The sequence below is a fragment of the Paroedura picta genome, chromosome 3, assembly GCF_049243985.1.
Source record: "Paroedura picta isolate Pp20150507F chromosome 3, Ppicta_v3.0, whole genome shotgun sequence".
In the NCBI taxonomy this organism is placed as follows: domain Eukaryota; kingdom Metazoa; phylum Chordata; class Lepidosauria; order Squamata; family Gekkonidae; genus Paroedura; species Paroedura picta.
In genome coordinates this window covers 87099584-87113885 of record NC_135371.1, presented here as the reverse complement: position 1 = coordinate 87113885, position 14302 = coordinate 87099584, and the positions used below count along the sequence as shown (strand labels likewise).

The 14302-nt window shown below is 42.0% G+C and overlaps 1 protein-coding gene across 4 annotated transcripts in view; it reads right to left on the bottom strand.

Annotated features, from left to right (window-relative positions):
* Positions 1–14302, bottom strand: part of KLHL3 (kelch like family member 3) — a 71816-nt gene that overhangs the window by 40168 nt on the left and 17346 nt on the right. For all 4 annotated transcript variants that reach the window (XM_077326751.1, XM_077326748.1, XM_077326749.1 and 1 more), the window contains exon 2: positions 6413–6526. In XM_077326751.1, coding sequence (XP_077182866.1) covers positions 6413–6526 — 114 coding nt within the window. The remainder of the gene's footprint in view (positions 1–6412; positions 6527–14302) is intronic.

The window sequence follows — 14302 nt, the reverse complement described above, 5'->3', positions numbered from 1 at the left end:
CAAGATAATTTCTCTTTGAAAAGAAAATCTCTTTTATTGTATGAAAAATTATATACAACAGCATGGTTACTCAATTTTGTTATCACAGGAATAGGGAGTAAAACCAACAGGAAAGGAATGCAAAACTTTCTGGGAGTTTCAAAAGACAGCCGAATCTTCCTCCAATTTTCTGCATTCATGATCATGATGGACAAATGTACTTTAAAACTGTCTCTATGACTCTCGCAATTGCATGACTTTGAACAATTTCATTAATAAGCCCATTTCTTATATGTTATGACAACATTGGTTATCTAGTGGAAAAACAATTAGAATATCTAAAGGACAAATCACAGAGTTGGAAGGAACCTCCAGGGTCATCTAGTCCAACTCCCCACAGAAAACAGGAAACTCACAACTACCTGCCCATTAAATTCCATGCCCAGATGATACCCCCTCAAAAAACAAACAAACAAACAAACAAAACACCAGAATCCTTGTCCAGTCTGGCCTGGGAAAAATCCCTACTATCCATGTTAGAAATCCAAAAATATAATAGGGTTAGATTCCATGATATTTAGTATAAATTTGTTTCAAGATCTGAATACATATGTGAAGGAGTGGGGAGAGAAAAAGGCTAAGAACTTTCTGTTATTCCTTTCCTAATTTTGGGTTGAAGCCAAAGGTCATTTTTCCCTAGGTGAAGGGGGCATTTTGTAATTGATTCCCCCCCTCTTACCACAGATCACTGACCCAAACACTCCCCACACGGTTCCTGATGACCCTCTGTCCCGTTACATTTTTAGGATTTTCAGTATTTCTGCTGCAGCATAAGGGGCAAGGAGGCAGGGAAGTTGGCTCCACTGGTATAAGGAGGTCTCCCATCCAGGCATTCAACAGACCTAGACCTGCTTACCTTTTGAAGGGCCACTGGGTTATCTCACTGTATGTTCCCAGGGTATAAATGGAAGCTAATATATAAACTGACTTGAAATAAAGAATCCCATAGCATATGTAAAACCACAAACCTTTGTTTTGCAGAAGTTGTATCTTCATTGTGGCTATTAATTAAAACATTCTTTAAAAGACAGACATTAACAAACAGCACATCACCTAAAGAAAATTTCAGATTGCACTTTGAAATTTTTTCTAACAATGAGTAAATTTAAACCAGTCGTTTTGCTGGATAAAGTAAAGTAAAGTAAAAGAGGCAATAGGCCCACTGTTGGGTGCTCTAACGGAGGATGCAAGCAGAAAGGCACAGCAGAAAGGTTGGGGACCACTGCATTAGAGAACCGCACTCAAAGAGTTGTTGTCAATGGTGTTTCATCAGACTGGATAGAGGTGAGTAGCGGGGTACCTCAGGGCTCGGTGCTCGGCCCGGTACTTTTTAACATATTTATTAATGATCTAGATAAGGGGGTGGAGGGACTACTCATCAAGTTTGCAGATGACACCAAATTGGGAGGACTGGCAAATACTCCGGAAGATAGAGACAGAGTTCAACGAGATCTGAACACAATGGAAAAATGGGCAAATGAGAACAAGATGCAATTTAATAAAGATAAATGTAAAGTTCTGCATCTGGGTCAGAAAAATGAAAAGCATGCCTACTGGATGGGGGATACACTTCTAGGAAACACTGTGTGTGAATTTGAAAGGTTGTCACTTGGAGGAGGGCAGGATGCTGTTTCTGTTGACTGCAGAGGAGAGGACACGCAGTAATGAGTTTAAACTTCAAGTACAACGATATAGGCTAGATATCAGGAAAAAAAATTTCACAGTCACAGTAGTTCAGCAGTGGAATAGGCTGCCTAAGGAGGTGGTGAGCTCCCCCTCACTGGCAGTCTGAAAGCAAAGGTTGGATACACACTTTTCTTGGATACTTTAGGATGCTTTGGGCTGATCCTGCGTAGAGCAGGGGGTTGGACTAGATGGCCTGTATGGCCCCTTCCAACTCTATGATTCTATGATTCTAAACGGGAGTCAGAGCTAGGCAGTTAGCTGTTCAAGGAATGAAGAAAAGAAGTCTCCCTGGCAGCTGAAAATGTTGCAAATAAATGGCTTTGAAGCCAAAAGCTGCACTATATTCTAATATTCTAATGTTATCTATGCAAACGTATTAAGAATAAGGTGAGATTCCTAGAAAATACATTATTTGCAAGATTCCAGAGTCCTTGGGGTACTTGTGGATTGTAAGCTAAACATGAGCAGGCAGTGTGATGCAGCGGTAAAAAAGGCAAATGCCATTTTGGGCTGATCAACAGGGGCATCACATCAAAATCACAAGATGTCATAGTCCCACTGTATACGGCACTGGTCAGACCTCACCTAGAGTACTGTGTGCATTTCTGGAGGCCTCACTTCAAGAAGGACGTAGATAAAATTGAAAGGGTACAGAGCAGAGCAACAAGGATGATCTGGGGCCAAGGGACCAAGCCCTATGAAGATAGGTTGAGGGACTTGGGAATGTTCAGCCTAGAAAAAAGAAGGTTGAGAGGGGACATGATAGCCCTCTTTAAGTATTTGAAAGGTTGTCACTTGGAGGAGGGCAGGATGCACAGGATGCAAGTACAAGGATATAGGCTAGATATCAGGAAAAAAAAATTCACAGTCAGAGTAGTTCAGCAGTGGAATAGGCTGCCTAAGGAAGTGGTGAGCTCCCCCTCACTGGCAGTCTTCAAGCAAAGGTTGGATACACACTTTTCTTGGATGCTTTGGGCTGATCCTGTGTTGAGCAGGGGGTTGGACTACATGGCTTGTATGGCCCCTTCCAGCTCTATGATTCTATGATACTATGATACTATGATTCTGCACGCAGTTTAAAGCCATTACTGTGGGTCCTATCCTCTGCTGTCAATAAGCACTACTCCCTGCCCTCCTCCAAATGATAGCCTTCCAAATACTTAGAGAATCTTCTTCTCCTGGCTGATCAATTCCCAAGTCCCTCAGCCTTTCCTCATAGGTTAAGCTGTGATGGAGCTGGCTGCCTGCTTTTCCTCATCAATGAGAAGGTTGCCAAGCTCTTCCCTTGAGCAAGCCACTTACCCACTCTGGCCTAACCAAGGGCTACCTGTGCTGGCCATGATGGCAACCAGACCGGCAACCCCGGAGTAAGTTGGCAGGCAGTAGCACCCAGGTTGTCTTATTTATACAACCTTATTCCTTCCTCTGTCCCTAACCAACATATGTTCTCACTGGTCTCCAATTGTTACAGTACCTAATATTGCTGCAGAACACTGCCTTGGCTAAAAGCATCCAATTCGAGGCTCTTGCCTCTTCTACAACAATTCAACAGCAACAGCAGATAGCCAAAAGCATAAATCCTGTACAAGCACACAAGTAGAGACAACGGAGGCTTAAGGGCAACTCTTTAGAAAAGCATCCTGCACAATGCAAGCATTAGCTCCCAGTGTGAGAGCTGCTCTGTCACTCTACCCGCCCCACTATACCCAACTGAACGCAAAAGGAATAATTTAATATTGTACTGACCCAATGCACTTTATACATAACTGAATCAACCAACTGCTCAGGCACACAAACAACCCTACAATGACTTCCTCACAAATTTTGCCAGCAGAAGTGGAAGCTCTTTTTACTTCAACAGAATGAGTAATTAGTAGGATGCTTCACTTTTCCCCACAGAACTCTGGTGCCCTTTAGGGATTATAGCAGCAGCATTGGAAGGAACCACTATTCTGTGTGATGACCCTACAAGCTCTGCTATAATATTTAAAGACCTATCACCATATGTGTGGAGCAAACTGCACAAGTCTTTACCAGGCTAAGATCCTCCAGATAGGACTGGGCATAGCCATTTGATGGTAACAATAATGCTTAATGGTCCTATCAACATCAGCAGCATATACTCAGTGCAATGAGATAAACCTATGATGACTTCCACACCATCACTATACTGTCTAAAGAGATTTTTTGACTAGACTAACCAAGGAATAACACTCCAGCGACTTCTCTCGCATGCTATACTCTAGTCATATACTTCAGTGTGCACAAGTCAAATCTGTAAGGCCACTACATGATCTACAGGGGTCCCCAAGCCGTTTTAGCCTCCATGCATCTCTGGTCGGTGTTATATTGCTCCTAAAGACACAGCGACTAAGGGTGATAATGGGAAATGTTGGAAATGTCAAAATATAAATGCATCATTTTATCACATGTGGTAGACTTGTCAAAAAACTAAGAAATATTGAACTATGATTTATAATGAGATGCAAAAGATATTGAAAATTAAATTTGTATTAGATCCAAAATGTATGTTATTGAATAGAGTACCAAATAACATTAGAATGTATAGTGAACTTGGTAAGATCTGCAAGGATTCTATATGCATCAAGATGGAAGAAGGAAACTCCAGACCTTATGGACTGGTCAAACAAGAATATTCAGCAATGGCAAAACTTAGATATCTGATGCACAACAGACTAACATTAGGCTTCAGAAGAAAATGGAAGTCCTATTCAAGAGTATATGCAATGGAAAGAAACAAATGAGTTATAAGATGTAAATAAAAACAGGCAGAGCAACACTTTGTGATGCCTAAAAACGAAAAAGTCCTTACTTCTATCACTCCAAGAATGATACAGGAACTAAACCATCACACATTTGGGCAGAAGATATGACAGTATGTCCTGAAATCTAATATTAACATTTTAATTGGTACATAGCAGGGCTGGCAGTCAAACAGCATTGAAAGGCATCATGGCATTTTTTTCTTCTCTGCAATGAGGTGTAGGTGTAATATATTCCATTATTGTTTTTTGAATAGTTTTTCCGCATTGGAAACCTTGATTATGTGGAAATTGATGCCAAGTTAAAAGAAAGAAAAGTATAATGAAGCCATTTTGCTTGAAGACGGCTTACCTTACAGATAAGTTGTTGTTGTTCTTTTTGAAGAAGAAGCTAGTGGGAGTGAGAGGTTTTCTGTTTATTTGTTTCTGAGCCAAGACGCAAAAGTCATTTGTAAATAGCAGAAAATACAAAAGTCTCCAAACAAAGAGTATTTTTTCTTTCTATTAAGTGACCTGTAAGCCATTGTGATTTGTAACAAAGTGGTTATCTAGTGTGGCACATTACAGTGGCAGACTAGGACCCGTGAGACCCTGGTATGTTGTAGAAGCTTACTGGATGATCTTGGGTCAGTCACACACTCTCAGCCTAACCCTCCTCACAAGGGGTATTGCGAAATCAGTGAGAGCACAGTAAAGTAAGCTGCTTTGGTCCCTATCGAAGCATAAATGAACTAACTGAATAAAATATATGTTGCTTAAACATAAGCTCCAAAATGGCTTACAATAAAAACTTGAAGAAAACATAGCACGCATAATGAATCTGAACAGTCAATAGCAGATTAAAAAGTAAAATAGATGGAACCAAGAAAAGGTCAAAAAAAATTTAAGCCAGCAAATAAAGAAATAAATTTGCAAATTATAGATAAGCTGACTCCAGAAGCCCTCAGGAACTGGAAGTGCTCACAGGAGAACTCTAACTCAGTTCAAGTATTTCCTTTGTAAGTTCCTTGCTATTAACCCATGGCTGGCCTCTAGGCCATAACAGTAAAGTTCTGCAGCAAGGGGATCATCTGAACCCCAGAAATTAACTTCACAATTTCAACAGCTCCAATGGAGGAACAATACACCACCCTGAGCTGGCCTTGCTCGGGAGGATGGTATAAAAGTCAATCAATCAATTAGTTAATGTGGAAAATACCCATGTGATTTGGAAGGGACTGCCTCTGCTCCACCCCACACCCCCAAGATCACTATGATAATATGATCAAAATCTGCTCAGGATCTCCAGCCCCAAGGAAGTAAAACTGACATCAATCAGGACCAGAGCTTTTTCAGCCTTGGACCCAGCCTGGTGGAACACTCTGCCTAGTGAACACTCTGCCAGGGCCCTCCAGGACTTCAAACAGTTCCAGAGGGCTTGTAAAACAGAGCTGTTCCTCCAGGCCTACGGCTGAGGCCGTGAAATTAACACCAACAAAACACTGGCCTTCCTTATCTGAAACCATCTTGAAGAAATCTGCCCAAATACTAACCAAATACCTCCCCACAGAGTTTTTTTTAATTATATGAAGAGGCAGCTTTTAACCTATTTAATTATAAAAACTATATTAGAGTTATTCGATTGCTGTTTTGCGATTTGTAGTTTACTGGAATGTATTGCATTGAATGCTTTTAATCTTGAAGTTCCCCGCCCTGAGCCTACCAGGGAAGAGCAGGCTGTAAGAATATAAGTGTTATTGTTATTATATTTTATGTTACTGGAACAATCATGTCTCAAAAGCAAATACTTTAAGCTACTTTTTGTTTCTATTTTTAAAGTAAAACTCAAGCTTAAACACAAATCAATTTCAACTAACAAATGTATGATACATGCAAGGTGATGCAAACATAGCGCAAAAAAGTACCTCCTTAATTCATTCATGACTTTGAATGCCTTTCCCATGTGACAAGGATTGATGGTCACAGTTCGCTGGTCCTTATCTTCAGCTGCCTCAGGTGGTTCAGGACATCTCTTGATGCTGGAGACAAGAAAAGCAGTAAACATTTACTCTCTCAAGATCTGGAAACAGATTGACAAAATATGACAGAACAATTCATACAAAACCACTATCTCAATCTTGCTATCTATCTCAAATGTTCACAGGGCTTTATCTGGCAAAAGCAGCTGTCCATATCACATTTGTGAACTGTAATTAGAATACACTTCTAACATCTCAGCTGTGCTGAAGTACATGCCTTCTAGGTAACTATGTGGAATATGTGCTAGGAATACAGGAATAAGTTGGTTGCTGAACAGGGATCAGTATTTGCAAGTACTGAACATGCACTTGCAAAATCTATATGAGACACACACATAATTCTACCTACTTCTAAAAACTTAAGAAAAAAATCATACTGTCTTGGATTTAAAACAAAAAACCATAATTACACTGGGTTAACAACTGATCTATTTCCAGCAGCCAAAAATATTGCTTTGTTAATTCAAGGACTCCTCGCCACCAAACCAAGAACAAACACTACAAGAAAGCTAGAACACCATTTTTTTACTACAAGTATGAGCTTTTACTACAAGTCCTCTGACTGCCTTGATCTTTAACCCCCCCCACTCAAATTTGTTTCTTCAAGTGCTGTCCTAATTTGCCCCCTTGCTTGCCCCACAACAAAAGAATCCCCAGAAAACCAGATTTCATCTTTTCAAGCGGGGTCTAACAGGTTCTATTTTGGGGATGTTCAATGCAGAAATGCATGCAATCAGCTTTTCCCCCATGCCCACCATTCTGAGTTGTTTGGGAATGCCCCTTTCCTTGTCACCATCCTCCCCCTCCCTCTGATGTGAAAAATCTGCCTTTTTTGAAAGAAAGGGGTGATCACATTACAACACTGTTTCTAATTTTTTAAAGCAGTTTTGCAGTCTTACACAACAGCATTATATTGTTATGCTACAATGTTATAACTCAGGGTTTTTAAAAAATACATTCAGGCCACATCGGGAGAGGGCGGTGAAGGATGCAGAATGGTGGAATTAGGGGCACAACGAAACCTAAGGTGAAGTAGGCACTATTTTGCAAAAAACACATTTTTTGAAAAGGAGGAGCAAAACATGATGGAAGGCTGCCTCCATCAGACTCAGTGCAGAAAGCATGTTGCGAATTTCAGCCTAGGAAATAAGGGAACGAAAGCCCAAATATGGAAATGCTAGAGCAGCGGTCCCCAACCTTCTTGTAGTCGGGGACCGCCTCCGAGGGTGGGAGAGAGCCGGTGGCCCGGCCGCCGCAGCTGCATGTAAACGCGCACGCGCAGTTGCTGCACATGCGCATTTCGCCACAAGGTGGCGCAAACGCGCACACGCGGAGCTGCCGCGCATGCACGTTTTTGCCAGCAGGGGGCGCAAACACGCATGCGCAGCAGCACCGCGCATGCGCGTTTGCGTCGCTGGCGTGCCAGCGGCCGTGCCTGCCTCTTCCCCCCCTCTCGCTGCAGGGGGGAGGCAGGCGGAGCCTTTGCGGCCCGGTACCATGGCCTTTGCGGCCCGGTACCAGGCCGCGGACCGGGGGTTGAGGACCCCTGTGCTAGAGTCAACTCACAACATCCAAAGGAAATCCAAAGTGAGGCTAAAACAAGGTACATCCCTGAATGCAGAAATGGTCACAGACATTGAAAACATCCCAATTTGGAAGAAGGTATACTTTGCTGTAACTTCTGAACCACTAACTCTGGTTTATTTCATGCCTAAAGATCAGTATTGCAACTAGGATTAACACAAAATGGTTTGCAATCCTGGTTTGTAGACAAGAAACCAACAATACTTTTGAGTTGAAAGCAATGACAAACTACAGTTTGTTTGAATAAGAAATTACTCAGTATCCCAGCAGGGCTTGAGTGAAGGGAGGGGGAAAGCATGAGAGCTGGGGGGCTTCCAATGCTCATTTTCCTAACAAATCACGGGTTTGCTGATCCATCCAAAAGCAGTTGCTACTATGTGCTCAAAAGGCCGCTCATGTGCCTGTGAATTGGAGTTGGTTCAAACCTACATTAACTGCATTGAATCCAAGATTGAAAACATTTTCTTACTCCAAATGAAAATATTTTCTTAATTCAAAAGACTGATTATTCATAGAACCATAGAGTTGGAAGGGGCCATACAGGCCATCTAGTCCAACCCCCTGCTCAATGCAGGATCAGCCCTAAGCATCCTAAAGCATCCAAGAAAAGTGCGTATCCAACCTTTACTTGAAGACTGCCAGTGAGGGGGAGCTCACCACCTCCTTAGGCAGCCTATTCCACTGCTGAACTACTCTGACTGTGAAAAACTTTTTCCTGATATCTAGCCTATATCGTTGTAGTTGTAGTTTAAATCCATTACTGCATGTCCTTTCCTCTGCAGCCAACGGGAACAGCATCCTGCCCTCCTCCAAGTGACAACCGTTCAAATACTTAAAGAGGGCTATCATGTCCCCTCTCAACCTCCTTTTCTCCAGGCTGAACATTCCCAAGTCCCTCAACCTATCTTCATAGGGCTTGGTCCCTTGGCCCCAGATCATCCTCGTCGCTCTCCTCTGTACCCTCCCTTTCAATTTATCTACGTCCTTCTTGAAGTGAGGCCTCCAGAATTGCCTCATTATTGATGAAAAGGCAATACCATTCCTCCACTGCACTCAGAAACAAACTGCTATACCAGTTCCGTAATTAAACAAAAAATAGATTTAATCATAGCAACAAACCATGTGTATGTAAATAATTCCTCAAAGGGGAATGTTAACTGCACCATTACCTAAAGAGAGAGACCTCATTTAAATAAGATGCCAGTCAAAACCAAAAAAAGAGGGGGAATTTACCCATGCGGACACATTCTTGTTTGACTGATGTCACACTTAAATAGGTCACCTTGCCTGTATTGGTAAGATTATTGTTGTAGGAATCTGTTGGCCGCAGGCTTAGCAGCTGTAGGACTCTACGCTGGGAGTTTTATGTTTCCACTGGCCTTCAATTGACAACATATCCCTAGGGCCATTCCGCACAATGACCAATGTTGCTAAATGTTTGCAGTATGCAGAAATGCTATATATAACAGTGGAATTTCGTCATTCCGCACACCTTCAATTCTAGCGGAATATTGAAGACCCAGTAGCAGTCTATTCATTCCCCACAGGTTTCCGGTTTCACCAGAATTGCAATAAAGGAGGCAATATTTTTCTGCGCTTCTTCCAGCCCTGGCCGTCAATCAAACAGAACAGCAAATGAACTGTTGTGTTCATGCTCCCGAAAAGCCCATTTCCCTTTAAAGACTGTTTTTTTAAAACATGAAAACACAAGTAGCAACTAATATTTGTTCATTCAATGTCTCAGAAATACCTTTTTCGCTGGCATAGGTGCTGGCGCTTAATCGTTTACACGGTCTTCAAGTAAAAAAAAATTCCCTCCGATGGGTGCAATTTCTGGGCGAAATTATGGGCAGTGTCGAACAGGGGGCTGTATTGTGCTTGGAAACTTTAAAGACAATTGCAGAAGGGAGCTTTGTTTTACTGTTAAGCACTTCTGTGGAGGGACTTCAGCCGAAGAAGCTTCGCTTATTAGTTGCTTTTGCCGGTTTAAGGGGGGGGGAAATGGCAATTGCGTCTCCGGAAGCTAGAGGGTGAGAGTTAGGGAGGGACATTCTTTCTACCACAATTTTGAGAACACACGTCTTTCGCTTATGTGTTGCGGCTTGTGCTCAGAAGTGTAGCGGTTTTTTCAGGGGGAATCTACTTTTCTGGATTTCAACCTAAGCGCTGTAAAATTCCAATTGTTGCTGGAGTTTGGCGGTAGTTTTGCGGTTTGTTTACAACGTCATGCAGAACATTAAATTAATAGTGTTTACAAAAGGTAAGACTTCGGCTACATTTAAGTTGTGTGGAATGGCCCCTAGTGTGGTAATGAGTGTAGATGGAGACCAGGTTACCCAACTAACACCAGTCATTTTGCAGAAAATGCCACAATGGTAAGTTTGTCACAAATATTTAATTCTCAGTGTGGCCCTATTGACAAACTGGTTACAACCACTGTTATTAATTACTGTATGTTTTAACGAAGACTGTTTCATGTATCGTTGACTAGTTTTAATGTAAACCGCCCTGAGCCTTCGGGGAGGGCGGTATATAAATCTAAATAAATAAATAAATAAAACTGGAAAGTCCAGAGACTGGAGTGATAAACAAGCAAGACAGATATTTTGACAAACATGAAAAATGCCTCAGGTTTAAATAACAACAGCTTTATTTTTATAGCCTGCCCTTCATCGTTGGCTCAAGTTGGGTAAGAAAAATCTGAAATCTTTAAAAAAATATACATTGGGGGCTAAAACAAAGCACAAGATATGTTGTAAAGAAAAACAATGAGTTAGTGGGAAAGATAACTCTCATACATTTATTTATATACCACTCTCCTTGATTTATAACAGGATTTGCAGCATAGTCAGATATTGAGTAACCATCATAATACTGAAAACACTGAATTAGTATGTCATCATGTATATTACAGCATATTCATACTGGATAACATTCGACATATTTAAATAACATATACTGGAAAACGTATTAAATAGGTTTGTAGTATAACTAAAATTATCATTATCCAATGCTGCAGATTTTCTTACATAAGTCTTCAGACTATACATCTTGACTGAGTAAAACCTTGCCTTAAAGAATTCCACTCATTTTTAAAACAAATATTCCAAAGGAGTGTCTCTTTCCCTAGCAATCACTGAACATTCCAATTTTATTGGAAAATAGCCCCCCCCCCAAAAAAATTGTTCTTCCAGGCTCACACATCTTTATCCCCTGCATCTCTGACTCTTTCCGTCCCTCCATCCAGTGCAAGGTTTTAATTTTCCCATAGGAATAAATTGCATTCATTTACTCACACAAGAAAAAGTAAAACAATGATTTCCAGAAACCATTAAAGCAAAAACTAGAGCTATTTGCTAGTTTCCTGAGCCATTAGACATCAAGCCTGCTCTTCCACATTGCATGGCCCTATTCTATGTTCACTCTGAAGCACGCTGTCAAACACAGCCGGGGGCCTGCAGTCCTGTCAAGACCCTTTGGGATCACCAGTATAGCCCATGGCAATCAGAACCAGTTTGATACCCAAGCATCCACAGGGGTCCCCAAAACAGAAGGGAGTGCACACAGATTGGGAGCCAGCAAATGGTGTGACTCAGAGCAGAGAGAAAGGAAGCCCCAGTGAAGGGATTCTGAGGGAGCGTGGCACACTGCAGGTCAGGAGCACATGACGTTTTTAGGAACTAAGCTTGGACAATAAGCCCATCGTATTTTTGATGGAAAATGAATGAGTTTGGACCTCCAACTCATTTGGTGCCCGACCTCTAAAGTATGATTAAAAACTGGCACAAAAGAGTGGGCACCTGGTTTTTAGAGAAAGAAAATCAGTTTTCATTCAGCACTGCTAATGCTTTGAAAACGTCAAAGCTTCGTTTATTTCTTACTGTGCACTTTTTCCTTCTGCTGCCAATCTGATTATTCATAGAACCACACAAATGCTGAATGTACCTTGCCTTGCAAGGGTTTCATTAAACTCAATGCACAAAACATTTCTCCTTGACCCAATCTCCCTACTTAAAAGTAGCAATTTGAAAACCAACACGCTGGGCTCCATTTGTACACCGCAGCTTGTTTCAAAAAGCTACCACATTTAACACCACAAAGCCTGAGGAACAGCCAAGCCAATTTCCAGCTTTGGCTGATATAAAGGTGGAACAGCATCATCCAGAGAGGCTGACTGGAAAAAGACAAGACCAGAACAGTACATCATGCAGAGATGTACCAATCAGCCATCTCTGCAGGTGCATACTTTAGGCTCACAGCAGCCTTTAATTAGTTTCTCTCTCACCATACTAGGGTGCCTTAGATCACAATTTGGAAATTATTGTACTGTTTGTTTCACAAATGCAATATGCTTTTTATTGATGATAAAGGGGATGATTGCTGCTAATTGTGTGCTCCCTGCTTTTCCAGGCAGTGAGAAATTTCAGGACAGTGATCTCTAGTTGATTCCCTTTTGTATGAGACAACGTGTGGTGTGGTGGAAAGTGTCACAGGTGACATTCGGTGACCCAAAAGGGTTTTTGAGGCAAGAGATGCTGAAAGGTGATTTCCCACTGCCAGCCTCCACATCACGGCCCCGGTATTCCTTGGAGGTCTCCTATCCAAATACTAGCCAAGGCCAGCCCTGCTTAGCTTCCAAGATCCGATGAGATCGGGCTAGCCTGGGCTATTCAAGTCTGGGCTCTGAGACAGTACTGGAGACCTATTGTGTTTTTCTAATATATGCTTCATTTTCAAATGTAAAGGTAAAGCAACATGGAAGGCACACAAAAAAGCACTACAGCAACAAATCCATTACATCCCATTAGATCCAGAGAGGATCCCGAACTCCCAAGAGATTTCTTCCCTTCAGACAGCTCACAACTCTCCATTTATCTCCTCCTGCCTTTCAAATCTAGTCCCTTCTTCATATATACACTCATTCCCTAAACGTTCACAGAGTTATTACTTCAAACAGGATGTGGACAAAATAAAGAGGGCTCAGAGGAGAGCAACGAAGATGATCCGGGGCCTGGGGATCAAGCCCTAGTAGAAAATGTTGAAAGACATGTTGAAAGAATGTTCAATCAAGAGAAGAGGATGTTGAGAGGAGACATGATTACTCTCTTTAAGTATTTGAAAAGTTGTCAGGAGGGCAGGGAGCAGTTCCTGTTGGCAGCAGAAGATAGGACCCACAGTAATGGCTTTCAATTATGCGTAGAACGATACCAGCTAGATAGCAGGGGGGGGGAATTCACAGTCAGAGTAGTTCAGCAGTAGAACTGACAGCCAAAGGAGGTGGTGATCTCCCTCACATTGGCAGTTTTCACCCAACGGCTCGACAGATACTTATCCTGGATGCTTTATGCTGATCCTGCATCGAGCAGGGGGTTGGACTAGATGGTCTATCTGACCCCTTCCAATACTATGTTTCTATGATACCACTTCCAACGTTTTGTGCCCATTATGGAAACATCATCTGGCTGTTGGCCACTAACCTATCCAAAGAATGGTCAATCAATTATTGTAGAAAAAGTCTATGATCCCTAGATACATACAACATTTTTATATAAACTCTCCATTGTCATCGACCTGAACTCCCTATTACCTCTGGAAGAAAAATGTATCTTCCGGATTATTAAACAGATAATATTAGACCATGAGCATCAGGAACTGATGCCTACCCAGCCTCGAGTCTGCTCTCCAGCATTCTTTGGCATCACTATGCAGAGAAATCGTATGCATACTTACATCTTCTTGATGTCCCACCCCTGAGAAGAGCTTTTCTCCTTGCACGAATGAATGCTTTCCCCTCAATGGTCTTACAGGGAAGGTTTAACCATATCCCATACCATGCGAGACTCCGTCCGTGTGGTTCTGGCTGCCCTGACTCATCACACACATTTTGTTAGATTGCCCCTTATATGAGCAATGCCGGGATGACAGTTTTGTTGCTTTGCTGGGAAACAAGCCTTCTGTAAGTAAGTCTATGACCCTGCAATTTCTGCTCTCTGACAAAGACCCAGAGGTAACCAGTATAGTCTTAACTAAGATGCTTTTATAATTTTGTATTTTATCTTTTCAAGAGCCTCTTGTGGCGCAGAATGGTAAGGCAGCCGTCTGAAAGCTTTGCCCATGAGGCTGGGAGTTCAATCCCAGCAGCCGGCTCAAGGTTGACTCAGCCTTCCATCCTTCCGAGGTCAGCAAAATGAG